The following is a 24,907-nucleotide window of genomic DNA, read 5'->3' as shown; positions in this document are numbered from 1 at the left end:
TGTTAGGACTTTCACAATGAGATCATGCGAAAATAAATATCATATCCCAACTTGCTACAATTAATTCATAATTCAATAGTTTTACAAATCATAAAGAAGAACAGGGCTTCCCTGGTGGCGCAGTGGTTGAGAATCCGCCTGCCAATGCAGGGGACACGGGTTCGAGCCCTGGTCTGGGAGGATCCCACATGCCGCGGAGCGGCTGGGCCCGTGAGCCACAATTGCTGAGCCTGCGCGTCTGGAGCCTGTGCTCCGCAACAAGAGAGGCCGCGATAGCGAGAGGCCCGCGCACCGCGATGAAGAGTGGCCCCCGCTTGCCACAACTGGAGAGAGCCCTCGCACAGAAACGAAGACCCAACACAGCCATAAATAAAATAAATTAAAAAAAAAAAAAAAAAAAAAAAAATTTAAAGAAGAACATATAGTTCCCATCCTAAATTGATCAGAATTCAAATATTTTTCTAATTTATTACCTATACCTGAATCTATTTTCTAAGAACTGCTGTTATAAATTAGTGATTTCCAGGTTAGTTTGCAAAATGCTTAACACAAGATATTTACACTAGTTAAATATTATTTTTAAAAGAAATTGTCTTTTGTGGCCCCCAGTGGTTTCTAAACTATGCTGCACTTTAGAATCACCTAGGGAGTTCTCAAAAACTTTGATGGCCAGGTCACATTCTGTATCAATTAAATCAAAATGTCCTGGTGTGGGAGCCAGAACGGGTAACTTATGGGTTTAAAGGGGTATCAATTATTCAGGTAAGTATTTTTTCTTCCAAGAATAATAAGTATTCTTGCCAAAATGGCCTTTTAAGGAGTTAAAAAGATGGTTAGCCTTAATTAGTAATTACAAAAATTCTAAATCTAAAATACATTTGCCATCATTTTTTAATCATTTAAAAATCATACTTTCTATAAAACATATTTATAAAACAGTCATAGAATACCTGCACTGGGGCTTTGTTCAGCTACCTGAGAGTTCTTATTCTTTGCAGAAGAAAGTCTTGTTAGACAAGGTTTTGATCCAAATGTTGGAAATATGTCTGACCTACAATGAAACAAAGTAATTTCAATAAACATTGAAGATCTAGAGCTATTCAGCATTCTTATATCAAACATTTTCTATACTTTAATTAACTCACTAAACTTTGATAGTGAGGCAGCAACAAGTATGATAAACTATGGCTAAGAATATTTCTTATTGGTATTCCTATTTCACCTTTTGAACTTCCAACCTTTTCAACATATGGTCAATCCTTAATTATTCATGAGAGGATTACCAAAGGAAATGAAGACACTACAATTTGTGCTGTTTAATCTTTCTTTGGGTAAGGGGAAAAAAAAAACCTGACCCAAAGATAGTCCATTCCAGAACTAAGCCAAATGATTCTACTCATCTAGTATGTTATCTACCTTCATATATAATATAAAAATAGGGACTTAATAATATTATAAGTAAGAGATCAGCAATAAGTGAGTTTTAGCAAATGCTGCTTTCTTCGTGGACTATTTTTTGCTATACTTTCTTGACTTCATAAAGGCCTACAGGCCTTGTTTCACAAAGAAAGTAAACTGAAGAATATTAAGTCTGTACATAAAGGGAACTGTTTAAAATCAGTAAGAGCTAAAATGCCAATAAGTCAGTGATGGATATTATTAAGAAGAGATTTTACAAAGGAGTACAATTCTTAGTAGTTGGGTAGGCATATTTGTTAATTGGCCTAGTGAGAAATCAATGTTAAATATTTTAAAAGAGTAATTTCTCTAGACTTGAGGACTGTCAATTTACATTTATATTGAGTGTATTTGACTTGGATGAAAGAAAATACTTCAGTCTCTAGAAAAGTGGTTCTCAATAATTTTTCCTTCCCAACCCACGTAGGGATGAAAGCCCTGCAGAAGTAGTAGTGACTTTCTTTGGCCATGATTCTTAAGGCAGGATGTAAGCTGGTTGAGAATAATTGCTCTTAAACTAATAAAACAAAATGTGGAAATACTAAATTCATTAAAGATAATTCAGTCCATAAATGAGGGTATACTGAACTCTTTTCTCACAGAGTTCAATATCTGAAGAGAATAACTCTATGAAACAATATTGCGAATAGTGAATTCTAAATGTTATATCAACAATATAAAATGAACTTTTCTTCCCAACTGCGTTCCAGATTACTTACAGAACCTTGAAACTGTAAGAGTATGTAACATAAAATTTCACATTCATGTAAGACAAAGGAAAAACTTTAGGTCTAAGAGATAAATGTATATATTTTAAATGTCTGGTAACTTAATGTAAACATAATTACTTCACCAGCCCACGTAGCCATTCCAAATTCATTTTGTAAATATATTGCATTATTCTACATAGGTAATTACAACAAAGGAATTTCCAGTAAGAAAAAATTTCCAACTGCAAAATAAGCTGCTGTTTCAGTTAAAAAATGTGGGGAAGGAAATCATGGAATGAGACAAACCTCTCACAATGGGACACAAAAATTTGGTTTAATTCTATGAACTGCTGAAATAAAACACCCTTTTACATTAATGTTCACAGAACATCATCTCTCCTTGGATTATGTAATCTCTACCTATTAGAGGTTCTAGTTCACTTAAGTAAAAATAATTTAAATTTAATTTTAAATATTTACCTCTATATGTAAACATGGTATGGATAAAATCAAAGGAAAATGAAATTAAACAGACTGACAACACCAAAGGTTAATAAGGATGTAAAACAACTGGAACTCTCATACATTGCTGACAGGAGTATAAAATTGCACAAGCATCTTAGAAAACTGCTTAGCACTTATTTAAAAAGTTAAATGTCCATCTACCCAAGACCTAGTAATTCTACTCCTAGGTTTTTGTCTAAAATAAAGAGGAATACACCTGAAACTAACACAACATTGCAAATCAACTATAGTCCAATATAAAATAAAAAATTTAAAAATAAATAAAATAAAATACATTATTTTATTTTATTTTATTTTTAAATTCCCCAAAATTCTAGAATAGGGTCACAGAGATTTTCAGAAATCAAGGTAGGATCACTGTTTAAGATTTAAACGTTATTGAGGTAATCTGGAAAAGTTTGTCGAATTGCTATGCTGTCAGTATGGGGTGACCAGGACTCTAATTCTAGCACTGCTGCAGTAAGGAAACTCCTGAGAGGGCTGCAAAAGCTACTGCATGGAGTCCTAAACTCCCACAAGATAATGGAATAACAAAATATAAGAAATAGTTGGGTAATGGCTGGGTGGAATTTATCCATCGATTAGAGGAAACTGGTGCTGAGTTTTAAACGAAAATTATTAAACGAAAACAGCAATATCAGCTATTGGTCAATCGCCAAAGAGTCAATGATACAGAAAAGAGCTAAAGGACAAGGAATATTAGGATAAATCTTAGATAGGCATAAGAATAAGTGGGGCTTTGAGACTAGGATTTATATTAATTTAGTTGGGGTTGTGTTCTGTCTCTCCACCACCACCCCAAACCAAAGCCAACCAAGGTAATATCTGTAAATTTTCTGTTGTCTTTTAAATGTATTTCAACGTTTCAAAAACTAGAAAATGGTCTTAAAGTTGTTTTTTTTTTAAATATGATATTAGAGCTTCAGACTACAAATTACAGATCAGAATTCATTTAACATGTCAAAAAATAAAATACATTATTCTCTTCCCCTGGGGAGTTGTTGACAGAGAAGAAGTCAAAGATTCTTGGCTGTAAACTCCACTTTCACTGTAAAAGCTGATGTTTGGAGAGGAAGATCGAGATGGAGAGTCCACAGTCAAGTCGAGCTTAATTGCAGAATCAGGGCTTTCAAGATCAGAAGTACTGCCACTCAGTTTTGCTCTTTTCTTAGCTGCACTATTACGAAGGGACCTAAGAGAGCTCTGCATCTAAAAAAAATTAAAACAATTAACTTTACAAAATAATTATATAAGTAAAAGTTATCCTTAGATTTCAAACTCCAATAACTATACCTAGCTAGCCACTCTTCAATCCAATACTAACAAGATGGATGTTAACATATTTGTACATAGTACACATACAGATTTCATCACTCAGGTATTTATTTATAAACAACCTCCTAGGTTATAAGTTCCTTAAGAGGAAGGATCTCAAGATATTATTCACCATGGTATTTCCAGCACTGGGTACAATGACCAATATATTGTAAAAATTCATTCACAGGTGAATCACTGAATCAGATGGTAGCACAGTTGAAGTCACAGAGGTCCATCTAACCTTAGGTCAATAGTGTGCGGATGTGGCTATTTAGAATTTCTATGAGAAGGTCAGCAAAAAGTAATCAGCTTTCTAAATTTGAAGTTTACATCAAGCTTGCCAGTGTTAGAGTTCAGAGAATAATAGATCATTGTATGTAACTTCTGAAGACAAGTATTTATAGAAATGCAGAGTAGAAATCTTTATCACATATATATTAAGTTTGGGAATAGAGCCTTGAACAAATTAAGGAACTCAGAAATATACATAAGCTGTGTTTTGCTTACATTTTGATTATAACAATTGTAATAGTTGATTCAATAGTACAGCCACTTGCCTAGTAAATCCTTGGAAGGTTGAATATCCAAAAACATTAGTATCTACCTATATTTACTAATAATTATAAAAAAGAAATTACCCTTTCAATTACCCACTAAAAGGACTATTTTTAAGTTATCATAAAAAACAATATGTAGGATCAGATGAAATTTATGAGTTACACAGGAAAATGCCTCTTCTGTAAGTTTGTTTCCTGTAAATAAATTCCCTTCATAGTACCACTGGACTATAACTGCAAAAACAAAAGCAAAAAGAAAAAAACAAGAAAAGATTTTACAAGCAATTAGAAGCTGGAATGACTAATTAATTCATTAAGAACCAATTTTGATTCTTTATAAGTTAGTTTTACACATGCCTAATGTTAAAGAAATGCTTTTTAAATGAATATGCATTAATTTTTTTTGAGCAAACTATCCGTACATGATGCCTTACGTCTTAAAAACAGGCTAAACTAAGACCACAAAATATCATCATTGGGTGTTTCAGTTTACATATTTAATGTAAAACACTTTTCAACCTGACATCAGGCAAACTGAAATGATAAAAAGGAAGCATCTGTGGAAACAGTGCTCTGAATCTAAAGTAACATAGCAGCCACATCCCTCCTCTGGCATAATTAATATGCGGAGTTATCATATTGGCAATACATTTTTATAGTATAAATGGAGTGATCTAGGATTCAAAGATGAAAATACAATATGATGTCAATTTCATAAACATAAATAAACTTGCACGTATGCACAAGGGACATGCCCAAGAATGTTTACTGCAGCATAGTTTGCAATAGCAAAAGACTAGAAATAAGCCAAAATCAATTATATGAATATATTATAAATATATCAAAATACTACTATATCAATATAAAAAGTACATAAATACATAAAACACAAACTAATGGTAACAGTGGTGCCTCTGGTGAAGAGAAAAGAGAAACTGGATTAGGGAGGGAACTATGTTATGTTTCATTTATTAAAAAAGTAGGAAACAAATACGACAAATTGTTCATTTGGGAGGGGTTAGTGCATGGGTATATTGCTATATTATCTGTACTTTTAATTTGAAAAGGAATAATATATGCACAGAATACTGGAAGGAAAGACATTAGAGTGATAATGATAAATTATTCTGGGTAGTGGAATTTGGTATGATGAATTTTCTTCTCAATACTTCACTATAGTTTCCACGTTTTCTATTGTGAACATAAAATATTTTTACAAATAAGACACCATGTTATGGGATAAAAAGTACTTGATTTTTCCTTAAATAACAACTATTATTTATAGACAATTACAAGCATTTAAAAATTACTGAAAATATTTGGTTCTAACCTCTTCTTGATCCAAATCTTTATCCCTGATATTTAATTCTGAAAGATCAATTGAAAGACTATCTTTTTCACTCTTCCAAATGTCATCTGGCTCTTTCTTTTTGGGTCCCACTGTGCTTAAGTCAGCTTTATCAGGCAAAAGGCTGATACCCCGTGGTATGGGAGGTACAGGCTTGGTCCCATTTAAGCCTCGTCGGGAAGATGGTGATCTCACCAAGGCAGGTGTAAGTTGAATTGGAGAAGGTTTCTCTTGAGAATTTTCTCCTGAATGAAAAAGACACATTGTACTCTTTTTTTTTTTCAATTTCAAGTTGAAAAACAGTAATCAATAGCATTAAAATCACAAGTGTTTAGAATTAGGTGTTTTTAAATTAAAAAGCACATTATATTTTACTAGAAATAAAGATTGCTACTTAAGATGAGATAAAAATATCAGTGTCCCCTAACAAATATAACAAAAATGGACCACCCAAAATCCTTTCATATCAAATAAAAATATTATATACCAAGTGAATCTTTTTTTTTTTTTTTCAGCTGCGCTGCATGGCTTGTGACATCTTAATTCCCTGACCAAGGATTGCACCCGCGCCCTTGGCAGTGAAAGCACGGAGTCCCAACCACTGGACCTCCAGGGAATTCCGTGAAATTTCTTCATACACATCATCATGATTAATACTTGTAAAGTCCGTAATAAGCTAGAAGGGTTAATTATCTGGCTTGATATAACTATGCAAGCAACACTTGAATGACTACTATGTGCAAAGCAGTAATACTGGGCACTAGGGAGAACAAATTGAATAATGTCTCAGCTTTCAATACAATATCTGATTTTGGAGGAAAGACAAATACAGAAATAAATTAAAGAAGAGAATGAAGACTCAGTGCTAAGAGAAAGTAATAAAATCGGCTGACTATGCAATAAATTGACCTTATGGTTATAAACTGGAACATCTGTGTTGTAGGATAGTTTAAAGGTGAAATATCTGACCTCAGGGGCTAGGGATAGGAAAGCATTTGGGACATGGGGCTTGCCTTTAATAGATTTTTTATTTTGAGAGTGACTCTGTCTTAAATAAGCTAACATGCTAATTTTATGATTTTGGAGTGGGCTATTGTTAAGAAAAGAATATTTTAGTTAATAACAAGTAGTAGAAAAACCATCAAAATAATTTTAACAGAGAGTAAATAGTCAATAAATGTTGTATAAATACTAGACATTACAGTAAATATATGAATGATATTTTATATTTGTAAAGCTAAAACTTGTTAGTAGGCTCTCAGGCTGTTCATGTTCATGTACATTATAAAGCATTATTATTTGTTTAGTTCCGAAAAAGGATTTTGAAGTGGCAATATAAGAAAAAAAAGAAATGAGAATTTCAATTGAATTTTATATTACACATTTGATCTATTTAACATTCTGTTAAATATTTTCTTAAATATTTACTATTTCAGAGAAATAAAATGCAATTTACCAGCTTTTAAAGATCTAACAACCCGAACTTCAAAGTAATTATTCGAACATATAAATAAATTTGAACAAAGTATTAATTTTTACCATCATGTATACCTGTAGGATCAGACGACTTTTGGCTGACAAGCTTTTTCTGCGGACTTGGCTTTGAAACTCCTTCAAAGCTTTTAAGAGGCCAGGAATTTGAGAAATTAACGGAATTATCTTGGGACTTCTTTGGAGATACAGTAAGAGACGTGTGCTTTGGACTAGTTCGAGGTGATGAGAGAGGATAGGATGGAAGAATGAAGCCTCCTGAACTTGGATTTGGACGAGAGTATGATGAAGTACGTTCTCTCTGACTACCAAATGTTTGCTGTGTCTTACTGCCAAAATTTAGGCTAGCATAAACTGTAATAAAACAAAAGAGAATGTAATTTATTTATACACATCTTCTAAGAGTTTAGTTTTTTTGCTTTTCACATTCAGGTTTTTAATCCCATCTGGCATTTATATTTTTGTACGATGTGAGGTAAAGACCTAATTTAACTTTCTGCTATATAGATACTCCAGTTTTCCCAGTGCCACTTTTTGAGCCACGCATTGTTTCTCTTTCATCTATAAATCTCCTATGTGTATATTTAGGTCTATTCTTAGGTGCTTCTTATTGGTTGCCTTAGTCTTTTTGTCTGTTCTTGCACTAGCACCACAATGTTTTATTTATCATCACGCTGATAGGATGAGTCTCCTTCCATTTTTTTTCCAGTTTTATTGAGAGATGGTTGACATACATTACTGTATAAGTTTCAGGCACACACCATGATGGTTTGATATATATATATATATATATATATATATATACACATTGTGAAATGATTACCAAAATAGGTTCAGCTAACATCTACCTTCTGACATGGATACAATAAAAAGAAGAGAAAAAAGGAAAAAAAAAATTTCTCTTTGTGATGAGAACACTTAGGATTTATTCTCGTAACAACTTTTATGTATGCCACACAGCAGTGTTAACTATAGTAATCATGTTGTCTCCTTCCATTTTGATCTTCTTTAGAATTATCTAGGCCATTCTTGGTCCTCCATTCTTTCATATGAATTTCAGGATTAGCCTGTCAGGTTCCATAAAAGATCCTGTTGAGATTTTGACAGAGATGACACTGAGCCTCCTTGTTTAAAAATATAGGATCTCTTTTAATTTATTCAGGCCTTCTTTTATGTCTCTCAAAAAAGTAGTTTAGTTTTCATAATAAATGGTATGCAAATCTTCTGTTAGATTTCCAGATACTTACACATTCTGTTGATACTGTAATCTTTCTTAAAAACTACATTTTCTGAATGTTGCTGGTGTCTGGGAGCTTTATTGACCTTTCCTTTCAGGTTTTATATTTGGCAAACTTGCTAAATTATTTATTATTTTAATAGTTTTCTGTATATCCTTTTGGATTTTCTATATAGATAATTAATCCAATAATGGTAATAATGATGAAGACTATGACAATGATGAGAGCTAATATTTATTGAGCTAATGTTTATGTGCCAGGTGGTGTTCCAAGTACTTTATATGTATTAACTAATTTAATCCTCACAACAATTTTGTGGTGTTGGTACTATTCCTATTTTATAGATTAAAAAAATGACAGAGTAAATTGCTAAAAATCACACATTAGGAAATTATAAAGCTGGGATATGAACTCAGGCACTCTGGCTCCCAAGCCTGTGCTTTTAACCACTACATTGTACCATGTTTTATCTGCTTAGAAAGGTATAATCTCCCAAGACTGAACCAGGAAGAAATAGAAAATATGAACAGACCAATTACCAGTACTGAAATTGAATCAGTAGTTTTAAAACTCCCAACAAACAAAACTCTGGTACCAGATGGCTTCACAGGTGAGTTCTATCAATTCACCTATCCTCAAACTATTCCACAAAATTACAGAGGAAGGAACACTGCCAAACTCATTCTATGAGGACAGCATCACGCTGATACCAAAACCAGACAAAGATGCCACAAAAAAAGAAAATTGCAGGCCAATATCACTGATGAACATAGATGTAAAAATCCTCAACAAAACACTAGGAAACAAAGTCCAACGATACATTAAAAGGATCCTACACCATGTTCAAGTGGGATTTATGCCAGGGATGCAAGGACTTTTCAATATCTGCAAATCAATCAATGTGATATGCCACATTAACAAATTGAAGAATAAAAACCTTATGATCATAGCAGTAGATGCAGAAACAGCTCTTGATAAAATTCAACATCCACTTATGATAAAACCTCTCCAGAAAGTGGGCATAGAGGAAACATACCTCAACCTAATGAAGGCCACATATGACAAACCCACAGCTAACATACTCAGTGGCAAAAAGCTGAAAGTATTTCCTAAGATCAGGAACAAGACACAGATGCCCACTCTTGCCATGTTTATTCAACACAGTTTTCAAAGTCCTAGCCACAGCCATCAGAGAAGAAAAAGAAATAAAAAGAATCCAAATTGGAAAGGAAGAAGTAAAACTGTCACTGTTTGCAGATGACATGATACTATACACAGAAAATCCTAGACACACTACCAGAAAACTACTAGTGCTCATCAATGAATTCAGTAAAGTTGCAAGATACAAAATATACAGAAATCTGTTGCATTTCTATACAATAACAACAAACTATCAGGGAATTCCCTGGTGCTCCAGTGGTTAGGACTCTACGCTTTCACCGCCAAGGCCCTGGGTTCAATCCCTGGTTGGGGAAGTAAGATCCCACAAGCCATGTGGCACAGCCAAAAACAAACATGAAAAAACTATCAGAAAGAGAAATTAAGGGGCTTTCCTGGTGGTGCAGTGAGTAGGAGTCCGCCTGCCAATGCAGGGGACATGGGTTCGAGCCCTGGTCCGGGAAGATCCCACATGCCGCGGAGCAGCTAAGTCCGTGCGCCACAACTACTGAGCCTGTGCTCTAGAGCCCGCGAGCCACAACTACTGAGCCTGTGTGCCACAACTACTGAAGCCCACGTGCCTGGGGCCCATGCTCCACAACAAGAGAGGCCACCACAACGAGAAGCCCATGCACTGCAACGAAGAGTAGCCCCCACTAGCTGCAACTAGAGAAGGCCTGTGTGCACAATGGAGACCCAATGCAGCCAAAAATAAATAAATGAATAAATAAATTAAAAAAAAAAGAAAGAGAAATTAAGGAAACAATCCCATTTACCATTGCATCAAAAAGAATAAAATACCTAGAAATAAACCTACCCAAGGAGGTAAAAGACCGATACTTGGAAAACGATAAGACACTAATGAAAGAAATTGAAGATGGCACAAACAGATGAAAAGATATGCTGTGTTCTTGGATTGAAAGAATCAACATTGTTAAAATGACCATACTACCCAAGGCAATCTACAGATTCAGGGCAATGCCTATCAACATACCAATGGTATTTTTCATAGAATTAGAACAAAAAATTTTTTAAATTTCTATGGAAGCACAAAAGATCCCAAATAGCCAAAACAATTTTGAGAGAGAAGAACAGAGCTGGAGGAATCACACTCCCTGATTTCAGACTACATTACAGTCATCAAAACAGTATGGCACTGGCACAAAAACAGACACACAGATCAAGGAAACAAGATAAAGAGCCCAGAAATAAATTCATGCACTTATGGTCAATTAATCCACAATAAAGGAGGCAAGAATAAACAATGGAGAAAAGACAATCTCTTCAAATAAGTAGTGCTAGGAAAACTGGACAGTTACATGCAAAAGAATGAAATTAGAACATTTCTCTAAAATCATATACAAAACATAGACTCAAAATGGATGAAAGACCTAAATGTAAGACCGGATACTATAAATAAAACTCCTAAAGGAAAATATAGGCAGAACACTCTGACACAAATCGCTGCAGTATTTTTTTGGATCCAACTCCTAAAGTAAAGGAAATAAAAGCAAAAATAAACAAATGAGACCCAATTAAACTTAAAAGCTTTTATACAGCAAAGGAAACCATCAACAAAACGAAAAGACAACATACTAAATGGGAACAAATATTTGCAAATGATATGACTGATAAAGGATTAATATCCAAGCATATAAACAGCTCATACAACTCAACACCAAAAAAACAAACAACCCGATTAAAAAATAGGCAGAAAAACTGAATAGACATTCTTCCAAAGAGGAAATGCAGATGGCCAACAGGCACATGAATAGATGTTCAACATTGCTAATCATCAGGGAAAGGAAATGCAAATCAAAACCACAAGGAGACAGATATTACCTCACACCTGTCAGAATGGCTATCATCAAAAAGAACACAAATAACAAATGTTGGCAAGGATGTGGAGAAAGGGGAACCCTCAGACAGTGCTGGTAGGAATGTAAATTGGTGCAGCCACTGTGGAAAACAGTACAGAGGTTTCTCAAAAAATTACAAATAGAACTACAATATGACCCAACAATTCCACTCCTGGGTATATATCCGAAAAAAACCCAAAAACTCTAATTTGAAAAGATACATGCACCCCAATGTTCACAGCAACATTATTTACAATAGCTGAGATACGGAAGCAACCGAAGTGTCCATCAACAGATGAATGGATAAAGAAGATGTGGTATATATCTACAATGGAATACTACTCAGCCACAAAACAGAATAAAATTTTGCCATTTGTAGCAAAATGGATGGACTTGGAGGCTATTATGCTAAGTGAAATAAGTCAGACAGAGAAAGATAACTACTGTGTGATATCACTTACATTTGAATCTAAAAAATACAACAAACTAGTGAAGGTAACAATAAAGAAGCAGACTCACAGATACAGAGAACAAACTAATGGTCACCAATGGGGAGAGGGACGGGGGGAGGGGCAATATAAGTGTAGGGGGTTAAGAGATACAAACTATTATGTATAAAATAAGCTACAAGGATATATTGTACAATGCAAGGAATATAGCCAATATTTTATAGCTATAAATGGAATATAACCTTTAAAAATTGTGAACCACTATATTGTACACCTGTTTCTTACATAATATTGTATTGGGTTGGCCAAAAAGTTTGTTTGGTTAATCAATATGCTATTCAATAAAGTTCTTGGTGAAAATGAAAAATGTGTCTTTTATTTTTACTTAAAACCGAATGAACTTTTTGGCCAACCTAATAAATCAACTATACTTCGATTTTAAAAGTCTATTTGTAACCTTTTAGGGGTTCCCTCAAATTTTCCTTAAATTTTTTTGAAGACTTTCTAAGACAACAGACCTAGCTTATGTATATAACAAATAAAACATTTTTCTTAAGACTTAAATGACAATGTATATCATATATCATTTACTTTTAATTCATATCTGACATGCTTAGGACCTCTACTTCTACCTAAATCTTATTGGAGACTTAAGTGGTCACAAATTTACATACACAATCTACTAGTAAGTTAAACCTTGACCTTAGAAAAACATGATATTCCTTTAGTAGCTGCTCTAACAAGTATTCTGAGAGGTTATAAAAACCAGAGCTACTATGAAGATCTGATTAAACACTGAGAGTGGAAGTAGTCTACAAAAGTAATGTAATCATTCAGGGATATCCAAAACAGGAAGAGGCTAAGCAACACAGAGAAGCCTCTCTGTTTCTACTAATCACCAGTCACAAAGGTATCTCGTCAAGATTTGGGAAAAAAACCTATATCATTAAGAAAGATAAACTATTTTACTGGGAATAACACCATAAAGAAAAACTTTATGGAGTCATGTGGCCCTTTGGAGTGGGTGGAGGAAAGGATGGCTAAAGTGTAAGTGCTATACTACTAACTAAATCTTCACTAATTTCTAATGAGCATTATTTTTTCATCAACAAATAAATACAGAAGTACAACCCTATCACTCAAAAAATTTTAGTAAAGGATATACAACAAAATCAAAATATCTCTAGAAATATTTGATTTGATCCTACTACTAAATAATAATTGATATAGCTATTAATTAGCATAGAAATTGTAGAAACATCTTCATATCCAAAATTCATATGACTGACAGCCAGCCTCAAACCCTCCCTTTTGTTCTATATCTTATATATATGTAAGATATCTGAAATGATAGCTGGTCAGGAAGTTATGATTCCTAACTATGGTTCCTAACGGGAGACATAATAAATTGTTTAAAATTTAAAACTGTTATGGAAAATAACTGTCTTCTGCTAACATAGTAATCCTTAATGGATAATTTTATTTTCAATTACTTGGTATTAAAATGCTCATCTCTACCATGAGTTTCTAAGCTCTCTAATTTTAATTAGTCATATATATATATATATATATATATATATATCAAGATTACTAAATCTAACATTTTAGGATAACAGTTATAAAAAATTTGATTAAAAGTTTTTTAAAAAATACAACATCCTTTTCTTTTCTGTAATGAGTATAATTACCCAAAATAACACATAAGGTAGATTTGGAAACCCCACATAATAATTATAAATCATCTGTATCCAAATAAAGTTGGAACTTAAACCTTTACCTTGATGACTGTTAGTTGTCCCCAGGTACTGTAAGTCAGAATCCACACTGCCAGTTTTACCACATATCTGTGAAAATCCAAGTTGTCCACGTTCCCCAGAAAGATTTGTCTGATGAGTCCCAGTGGTGCCTTTGGAAGGAAGGAGGAGAAAAACATAAAATCAAAAGTTAACTTTATTTCATGAACACATCTAATTTCACAAATGTTGGTGTCATTTGTGTGGGAATGAATACAGGAGTATATATACAGTGAGCCATGCAGGCAAGAAAGGGATAAAGCTTTTGCTATTGGCAGATCTGATTAGTGACAGGGGTTAAAGGACAGAAGACAGACTGGTAAAGTACAGAGAAACGAAAAATATATCGAAAAATATGTACAAAGGCAGTTTCTTCCTACATGCTCCCTTCTCTCACCATGGAAGGTTTCTCCAGACCTGGCTTTCCTTCTTCCTAGTATTTGTAAGTACATTTACACTCTACCCAAAAAGGTCTACTGCAGGACTCTTCTTTCTTTCCTAACATGTAACACAGCATTTGCACAGTTTCCAAGCTTATCCAGGAATATTTCCCAGATCTCTTTCCCCCTCCTGTGGCTGGTTAAGGTTATTCCTGGGCAGGGGAATAAGTCTGAAGAAAAGAAGGTGATATTGACCTCTTTGGTATTTAGTTTATTCATCTATAAAATCCTTTGTATGTATTTCTAAAATTCTGATTTTTATAATTCCTTCTCTACGATTTCAAGCCCCTTTATCCTTCATGTACTGGACATCTTCTAAGTTAATTCTTACCTCCATGCTTCGGTTATACTTTCTCCTGAAATCTTGCCTCACTGCCAATCACAAACATTTCCCTTCTTTAAAATTCAGCTCAAGTCCAACCTCTTTCCTGGAGTTGTTGTAAACCACTTCCATACCTATGATCGTTTCCTTTCTTGAATCCCTATAGTACTTATAATTCATATCATTCAATCTATCATTAAATTACATGTTGCCTCAGTTATTTAAAATCTGTAAAATTAGGTAAGAACTTCTAGACAGTAAAAAAAACATGAGCCTTATAAAAATCCCAAGTAATGGCACAAGCATAACTGGATATATTCTTGCATTTCCTTTTGTCTATTAAATAAACATTCAACTACACAATCATTATAACACTTCATTTTTGTATGAAAATATTACGGAATTTTACTGTATAAAGGTCTATAAATTCTCCTAGAGTAACAATGTTTTCTAAATATTGTGTCTGAACTCATAGCAAACAAATTTCAATAACTGATACCATTTGGATCTTAAATAAAAAACAAACTCAATCTTTATCTTATACTCCATTTTCCCTTCCTAACTGGTTTCGTTTTGTCAACACATTACCATTTTTCTAATTACCTGGGTACTAAGTCTTGAAATTTTTATTCCCCTTCTTTATTTTTTATATCCAGTCATATTTTCCTGATTATTCATTTCTATTCAATTTGTAAACAACCTTGTAACCCTAGCTTCTTTTTTTCCTTAACAGAAAAAATCTCTATTAGCTCCCTATAGCTTATAAGTACAAGCTCAAGTTTTTGAATCTAGCTAGCACACAAGGGTTCCCCACATCCCAATTTATCTTTGACCATCTAAAATGAATCTTACCTTTACACAGTGGCCAGAACGTCTCAAGCCCATTCCTAATGTGAGCCTTTGCTCTCTTCATACCTCCCTTCTAACATCTTAAATCATATATATCCCAAAAAGATGCAGTTCAAGTACTATCTCCTCTTTAATGCCTTTTCTATCTGATAAGGCCCATGATAGTGACCATGTTCTCTGAACTACGTAATATTTACTTTCTGTAACACTTACTTAGGCAATTAAACACCTTTCCAGTTGCTCTGGCCAAAAAACCTTAGAGCACTCTTGACTTCCCTCTCACACTCCTACACAACCCATCAGCAAATCATATCAACTGTACCCTTGACATATATTCAGAATCCAATCACTTTTCACTACGTTTACTGCTACACGGGTCGAAGCCTCCATCAACTCTAGCCTGGATTAAAACAGACTCCCTGTTTTCTCCCTTGCCTCCTTTAATCTATTTCAAATGTAACATCCAAAACAAGCCTGGAAAACAAGGCAACTGATGTTACTTCTTTCCTCAAAAATATTCCTCACTCAGAGTAAAAGCCAAAGTTCATTCGAAAGCCCATTAGGCCTTAAAATAAGAAGCCCTATTATCTCTTCAAGTTAATTTTCTACTCTTCCCCTTAACACCTTTCATTCCAGACTTACTAGCTTCTTTGATCTTTCTCAAACATGTCCCGTACTCTGCACTAACTGTTCCCTCTTCCTGGAACTATTCGCTGTTCTCTCTTTTTTTTTTTTTTAAAGATTTTCTTTTTAATTAATTTATTTATTTATTTTTGTCTGTATTGGGTCTTCGGTTCGTGCGAGGGCTTTCTCCAGTTGCGGCAAGCGGGGGCCACTCTTCATTGCGGTGCGGGGACCGCTCTTCATCGCGGTGCGCGGGCCTTTCTCCATCGCGGCCCCTCCCGTTGCGGGGCACAGGCTCCAGACGCGCAGGCTCAGCAATTGTGGCTCACGGGCCCAGCTGCTCCGTGGCATGTGGGATCTTCCCAGACCAGGGCTCGAACCCGTGTCCCCTGCATTAGCAGGCAGATTCTCAACCACTGCGCCACCAGGGAAGCCCCGCTGTTCTCTCTTGATATCTATGTGGTTTGCTTCAAATATTCCCTTCTGAATATGGCCTTCTTTCATCACTTTATTTAAAGTAGCCCCTCCTCTATATTCCTCTTTTCTGCTTATTTTTTTCCATAGCATTTATCACCATCTAACCTACTCTGTTTTGCATTTATTTAATGTTTGCTTTGCCCCAACTAGAATGAAAGACCCATTAGGCAGAAAGTTTTCCCTCTTTTGTTGACTGCTATATCCCTATTACCTAGAAAAGTACCTGCACATAGGATATACTCAGTAAATATGCGTTGTTGATTAAGCAAATATTGCCTTACATTACCACTTAAAGGATTTCAGTGAGAAACACTCCCAGGGTCTTAGGAGACGATTATGTCAAACTGTCCATTCTTATCAGATCTTTAACAAATATTTATTGAATCTGAACTGTCTACTAGATTATAAGTTCTATGAGCTCTTAAAAGAACCATGAAGTTTAGAGGAATCTTTAACTTGGTTCAAAATTTCCATTACCTGCAACTTTCACTTACCAGCAGTACATGTAGGAAGAGAATCTGAGTTAAATTCCTGACTCTTCTGAAATAAGTTTCTTGACACTCTTTTTCTGCTAAAACATAAACCATCATTGACTGGCATTCCTTGAGAGGGTTTTAATTCTGGAGATGGAATGAAATCATTGGCTGAAAACTATAAGAACAGAATAATAAATTAGCAAATGTGGGTTAAGTCTACTTGGCAATAAATATGACACAATTTAGACCTAATTATGAAATTCAGATTAAAAGAAAAAAATTAATCAAATATACAATGATACAAATAAACATCCACATACAGTATGGTACACTAGCAGTATTTTTTCATGCCATGATAGAAATGCTAATTTTTTTCCTCTTTCTTATACCTCACCCCAAACCTTTTCTGTACCTTACCTTCCAAGAGTACACACCTGGCAGCTAGGAAGGAAAGAAAGCAAATGACAAAAAGAGTGAAATGACAACTTGAAGAGAGAAAAGGACATTTCTGATTCAGCAGCATGGCCAGTCACACTATGCCATCTTTGAGCACTGGACAATAAATGCTAATTGAAGATCCCTAAACCTGTAAGCACCCCATTTTACTATTCTTAGTGAGACAAATTTACTATCCATAATCTGCAGCCCAAATGTAAATGTAACCTATGTCACGGTTCCCTTAGGAGAGTTCTGTATGATAGGCCTTTCAGTCAAAACCAAGTACATAATACTTTATATACGTCTAGTACTTTATAGTTTCCAATTCCTTTTCCACATACCGACTTTGATCCTTAAGGTACAAAAGTGCCAGGATAGAATTTTGAATTTCTACCTAATCATAGTTAAAGAACTAAGTGAAAGCATGATTCAAGTGTTCAGAATTCTTCACCAATGATGGCCTCAATTGCTCTGGATCATTTCACATGGATCATAGCTATAGAACATTTTAAAAATTGAGTGAAAACACAAGGAATTATACTTACTGTCCATATATTTATTTGGCGCTTACGGACACAATCAAATCTACACATGCAGTGAACTATAAGTCTTCTCAGGTATCCTTCTCTACAAACTTTGTCAAGTGTCAAATGGCAATGAAATACAATAAAATTAAAGATACATCTATTTGAAAACCTCTTAGCTACTTGGCCATTACAAGATTAAGACTATAAACTACTAAATATACCTCAAGTAACTTCTTATTCCTCATCAAATTTTCTGAAAAACCTGTTAACTCCTTCAAAAATTAATCCCAAAACACCAGTGAGAAATAATGAATGCCTCAGCTGAAAAAGGCCTGACTTTACTTTCTCAAAATTCAATGTTATAATTTCTGTGACTGATTATATAGAAGGCAGTATGAAAAGGACACAATGGAATAAAAATGAAACCAATTACAGTCAACTTTTGATTAGATACATTAAAAGAAGGTCTACTAACCCAGTTAAAATCATGAGTAATCCAGAAATAATTCTCCAGTATGGAATACACTTATATTAGAATTACTCCATAATTAATTTCTGCTTAGAGAACAGAACATGAATATGTATGACAGTGAATACAACAGCTAGTGGTAGTGGTGGTGGGGTGGAGATAATGGGGGCGGTGGTAGCAGTGGAGAATGTGTCTGTGAATCTGGCATTTTCAAGAATCTAGAAGTCAGGAGTTACATTTTGCTGTAGAAGAATCTGCAAATATTTGAATGCAGACTGTAGACACACCAATTATTATTAACATGAGAGGTCCCTTTTGGTCTCTCTTAAAAGCAGTCAAATGATTTTCATCAGGATAAGCTTTGATGGGACTAAACAAAAAATAAAGGGAAAGGGAAATAAGTTACATAAAAGAGAAAAGTACACATATTTTGAAAATGTTGTGAGCTAAATTTACAAACTATGGAGCAGTCTGTTTAGAGCACCTTATGACTCTTAGGAAGATGGAACTGAGTTTTAAGTCTTTGAAGTGAATATCTTAAAATTTAATTCACTTAATTCCTTACAGTAAATGAAAGTGTTATAAAAGGCAAGTTTCACATTTAATATTAACAATGAGTTGCAATTCACAGTCTTATCTACTATTTTAATCTTGCTGTTTATTATCTCTTAACCTTTATACTTGATTACTTATATATTTTTCATAAAAACATTTCTTTGACCTAACACATCTTAGTTCAGCTTTTGGCAAGGTATGTTAAGGACATCATGAAAATAGTTGTTGTTTTTTTCTTTCTTTTTTGGCTGTATGTGGGCTTTTAGTTCCCTGACCAGGGAAAGAACCCGCACCCCCTGCATTGGGAACACAGAGTCTTAACCGCTGGACTGCCAGGGAAGTTCCATTACAAAAATAGTTTTAATTCCACTTTGGTATAGTTAGTAGCAAATTATCAGGAAAAGACTTTTTAATAGCTAATTCTCTCAGAAACCACCTACACTTCTGCCTTTATTGAGCTTGTACTAAATTTATCTTAACCTCCGGCCTCCAGTTTTTGGATCCATTCATATTCTACCAGTTCTTTCTGGTTTTACCTGGACTCCAACCTTGTCCCTTAACGGTGGCCATTTTAAAAGTTTATCCCAATTACCTTCCAATTACCTCCAAAGTCACTTTCTGAAACATCTTTGTGTGTTTTTTCAAATCATTTTCTATGCAACCTTTAAGAAAACAGAGTTGTGATACCATATATGACAAGTTTTATACCCCATTTTTGCACTTAACATTATAATGAAATATTATTATAAACAACATTATATTGCCCATGTTATTAAAACCTCTCATAAGTGCTACAAACTTTCATTACAAAAAGTAGTAACTACTTATAGTAAAAAAAAAAAAAAAAAAAAAAAGATAAAAAGTCTAATTCTTCTTTGGCACCCTTTTCACTAGAATCATGTGGATAAACTCTGTTAACAGTTCTTTCTCAATATATATACATTTTTCAACAAGCAATTTAAAAAAGAAACAAAAATAGATCATATACTACTCTGGCACATAGTTATACTCAGCGTATTGTAGACATCCTTCCATGTTAATCCGTACAAATCTTCTTACTCTTTTTAACTGTTGCCCAGTATTCCACATTATGGTTGGACTCATAGTTCCCAACTGATGGACGTTTTCCTTGTCACAACTTTTTACTATTACAATCTTGTAGTGAACATGATTATGCACATATCCTTGTGCATTATATGCTCTACAGAAATATAATATATATAAAGAGAAATATATAGTTCTACAGAAATACTAAAAATGGAATTGCTAGGTCTAAGGACATAAACTATGCTTAAAGGCTGCATAATATTCCATTGACTAGATATGCCATTCTCCTATTATTGAACATTTGGGTTGCTTCCAAATATTTTTTTGTATATTGATAAGTAAGGAATTTCAATGAGGGAAATGGCACATACCTGGCATAAGGTAGCAGTGCTGATGGAAGGAGACTAGCAGACCTTAGAAAGACTGCTGCATGGTAAGTATTTTTTAAAAACAACTAAAATGGTTTCTTTGATATCCTTAGTCTTCCTACATAAGAACAGAATACCCAGACTGAACTCTTTGTAGGTATCAGCTAACCAGTTTACCCACAAAATGTGCAAACAAGACTTAACTATGTCTAGTCTGTAATAATTTTTTTCTCTTTTCTCACTCCTGGTTTTTCCTTGATTTAGCCTATTAGCTGACTCTCTATCATGTAAGAAAACAAATTGCAAAATAACAAACCAAATGCTTCTGACTGCTCTTTCATGTCTATTTCTGGAGGTGTCAGTAATATACTGCCCTTCTGGGTCCTAACTTGAGAATCAAACACATGGCCTCAAAGTGTACCTTTTCTGAGACTTGGACCGTTGAGTCCTCAGTGAACCTTTCCTTACATAACTCACTGAGCAATAGGGCTCTTGCAGTGAATCTGATTCTTGATAAAGTCTGTTTCTGGTTCTGATTTTGACTGGGCACATGGACAATAGTTTCCACACAGATGGCATCAATGGTGGAAATGGGTTTTGATTTCATGGTCTATCAGATGATTTCTGCTGGATAGCAGTCTGCTTGTCAGGTGGCAGCTGACAGGGAATCTAGAATCTCATTTCCTTATTGGTATGTTCTGTTTTTGCTTGTTTTGTAAATGTATGGATATGAGCTCCTTTACTCCAATAACCAGAGCCCTCTTCCTCCATCCAAAATTAAGGTTTTTTCATGTTTACTTATTATGGGCCCAATACCTGACAACATCTATAAAAATCAAATTCTTATACCAAAAATAAAGAAAACAAAATCCTTAACATTCAACGGTCAGCTTTCTTCGATTTCGCTAAATAAATAACTGCAAATTAACATTATTTTAGAATTCTAAAGCTAAAGAAAGGACAGTAAAGAAACTTAATTATAAATTAGAAAAACTTAGAAAAATGATGGTTTCCAAAAGCCAAACAGCACAATATTTAATAGTTTTCCAAACCTTAAGCAAGTTTAGCCTTTTAAAAACTAAGAAAATTTAATGCCATTATTGTAAAGGATATGTACATTGGGAAAAAAAAATGTCTCACCAAATTCCTGGGAACCACAGTTCTCAATCTAATAGTTATCTATTGCTGTGTAATGAGTTATCCCAAAATACAGTAGCTTAAAACAACAAACATAATTGTCTCTCCTTCTATAGATCACATTTGGAAGCAACTTAACTGGATGGTTTAGATATCTCTGACGCTGCAATCAAGATGTTGGCTAGGCTGCTGTCAACTGAAGGCTTGACTGAGACTGAAGGATCACTGAAGTTCACTCAGGTGGCTACTGGTAGGAGGCCTCAGTTCCTTGCCATCTGGGCCTCTCCAAAGGGCTGCTCACAACATAGCAGCTGAGTTCCTCCAGATCAAGTGATCAGAGAAAGACAGCAACCAAGATGGAAGCTAAAATGCCTTTTTATGACCTAGTTTATGAAGTCACACACCACCATTTCTACTTTATTTGTTAGAAGTGAGTCAGTAAGCCCAGACACATTCAGGGAGAGGGGAACTGGACTCCAATTCTTCAGGTGAAGAATTTCAAAGAATTTGTGGAAATATATTTAAAACCAACACACTCAACAATGATGCTTCCTTGATGAACTTAATGAATCTAATTATATTTTTGTTTCTTTAGCTGCTCAATATTCTTAATAGATTGGCACCTGCTTCTACCTTAAATTCTACTGATTTATCATAATTAGATCCTCTAAGTTATGTAGAAAGTAAAAAAATTTTCCATTTTATGAATATGAAATTTTTTGAGCAAATTGGTATACCTTGTCTCGCAATAGACAATATTAATCAATCAGGATAATATCAACTGGAACAAACTCTTGTTCCAATTGGCTTATAAAAATCATTATTACTAGGTTAAGTGCTTATATCACATTAAACTAAGTAAAACCCAAACAGAGAATTTAAGATTTCTTTTATTTCTGATTATTTAAATGTACTGGCTCTTTAAGGAAAAAAATGGTCTTGCCAAAAGTTATACATTCAAGGGAAAACACAGACTAGCTGTGGGTTTAATTAATGACCTTGGTTACTAGGTTAAAGAACAAGGAAAAAAAAATGTTCTTAAACTTAAAAGTTTTAATACACTGCATATACTTGTATAGAAAAAATTCACATAAAAATTCTATTTAAGATGGCTCTTTGGACAAATCAGACTCATTTGAAAACAGCTTTTTGTCTTTGCCCAGATTTTATCACCATGTAAAAATAATATTAGGGGGCTTCCCTGATGGTCCAGTGGTTAAGAATCCGTCTTGCAATACGGGGGATGCCAGCTCGATCCCTGGTCAGGGAACTAAGATCCCACATGCCACAGGGCAACTACTGAGCCCGTGCCACTAGAGAGAAGCCCATGCGCCAAAATGAAAGATCCTGTGCACCCCAATGAAAGATCCCACGTCCCGCAACTAAGACCTCATGCAGCCAAAAAATAAATAAATAAATAAATAATATCAGTATGATATAATTGTTTGTGCAAACTTGAACTCATCCTCTCAGGAAACACCGAATTAACTTAAATTTCTTAAATTTCCTCTACTGGTTTCACTGGTTGGATACATTAACATCACTCATTTTCAAAATATAAAATTGTAAAATCGGGCTTCCCTGGTGGCGCAGTGGTTGAGAATCTGCCTGCCAATGCAGGGGATAGGGGTTCGAGCCCTGGTCTGGGAAGATCCCACATGCCACGGAGCGAATGGGCCCGTGAGCCACAACTACTGAGCCTGCGCGTCTGGAGCCTGTGCTCCGCAACAAGAGAGGCCGCGATAGTGAGAGGCCCGCGCACCGCGATGAAGAGTGGCCCCCACTTGCCGCAACTGGAGAAAGCCTTCACACAGAAACGAAGACCCAACACAGCCATAAATAAATAAAATATTAAAAAAAAATACTTAAAAAAAATTTAAAAAAAGGTAAAGTGGTAAAAAACCTGAATTTGGAAAAATTGTAAAATCATGTGTTCAATTAAATTTTATAATAGATAATATCTTTATTAAAAGGGATCAATTCTTATAATGCCATAAATCTTATAATGCTTAATACATTAGCTTACATTATAATTTCTAGACTCAGTTAACTTTAAGATTTTAGAATAATACAAAACTGAATTAATGAAAAATCTTTAAAACCTAATTTCTAATTAAGATAAAAATGCAAATCACTGATCACAATACTTTTTAAAAAGTTTTATTTAAGTATAGTTGATTTACAATGTTATGTTAATTTCTGCTGTATAGCAAAGTGACTCAGTTACACACATATATATTCTTTTCCATTATTATTTACCACAGGATATTAAATATAGTTCCCCATGTTAAATTTACCCTTGTCTGTTATACATTACAGGATAACCATCAAATAAACAGGTTAAAGGATATATAAATGCCTTTGGATGATGACAAATGCATGTTTATTTTTGCCACTTAAATCATTATGAAAAAGATATATATACTCATGGAGAGAATAAAAAGACAGTTCTTGGTTACATGACTTTTAGTTTTTTGTCTGTGAGAAAACAAAAGTTGGTGTCTTTGGGTAAGGTTATATTTAATATATATAGCTGATGCTGCCTTAGGTTAAAAAGTTACAGGGCAATAAAAATATGTATACAAGGAAATGGGTATGTTTCAGCCATTTATCAAGGGAATTGCTATAGCTTTTTTTTTAGATCGTAAAATCAATATAATATATACATTGTCTTATTTAATATGCTTTTTAAGGTTTATTTTTAAAAACTTATTTTTAAGTTTTTAAATAGATCGTTTACTCTGAGAATAGATATGCTTTTGGGTTACTCATGATTTTGACAAGCATTAAAAATAAAAGTTTTTTGGGAATTCCCTGGTGGTCCAGTGGTTAGGACTTGGCGCTTTCACTGCCCTGGCTGGAGGTTCAATTCCTGGTCGGGGAACTAAGATCCTGCAAACCACGCAGCTTGGCCAAAAACAAAAATAAATAAATAATTAATTAATTTTTAAAAATTAAAAGTTTTTCAAATACTTCAGATATCTCAATAAAATTTTAAAAAGAAAATTAATGACTATTTATTGGAAACAATCCAACATCTACACTGATATTAAATATGCTTTCAGGATTGTTTATGATTTTGACATGTCTTAAAATAAGCGTTTTTCTCTTTCAGATATTCCAATCATATATATATATATATATATATTTTTTTTTTTTTTTTTTTTTTTTTTTTTTTTGGCTGCCTTGGGTCTTTCGTTGCTGTGCACGGGCTTTCTCTAGTTGCGGCGAGCGGGGGCTACTCTTTGTTGTGGTGTGCGGGCTTCTCATTGCAG

The 24,907-nt window shown here is 34.2% G+C and overlaps 1 protein-coding gene across 2 annotated transcripts in view; it reads right to left on the bottom strand.

The window, feature by feature from the left end:
- The window catches only part of TOGARAM1 (TOG array regulator of axonemal microtubules 1), a 79,424-nt gene that overhangs the window by 45,765 nt on the left and 8,752 nt on the right, over nucleotides 1-24,907 (bottom strand). For both annotated transcript variants that reach the window (XM_057542380.1, XM_057542379.1), the window contains exons 2-7: nucleotides 17,110-17,266; nucleotides 13,888-14,016; nucleotides 7,455-7,760; nucleotides 5,898-6,160; nucleotides 3,670-3,902; nucleotides 951-1,051 (exon numbers count right to left, since the gene is read on the bottom strand). In XM_057542380.1, the coding sequence (XP_057398363.1) occupies nucleotides 951-1,051; nucleotides 3,670-3,902; nucleotides 5,898-6,160; nucleotides 7,455-7,760; nucleotides 13,888-14,016; nucleotides 17,110-17,266 (1,189 nt within the window). The remainder of the gene's footprint in view (nucleotides 1-950; nucleotides 1,052-3,669; nucleotides 3,903-5,897; nucleotides 6,161-7,454; nucleotides 7,761-13,887; nucleotides 14,017-17,109; nucleotides 17,267-24,907) is intronic.

The sequence above is a fragment of the Balaenoptera acutorostrata genome, chromosome 3 (assembly GCF_949987535.1).
Source record: "Balaenoptera acutorostrata chromosome 3, mBalAcu1.1, whole genome shotgun sequence".
NCBI lineage: Eukaryota > Metazoa > Chordata > Mammalia > Artiodactyla > Balaenopteridae > Balaenoptera > Balaenoptera acutorostrata.
Note: the sequence above shows the minus strand (reverse complement) of the source record. Positions and strands in the feature narration are given on the sequence as shown.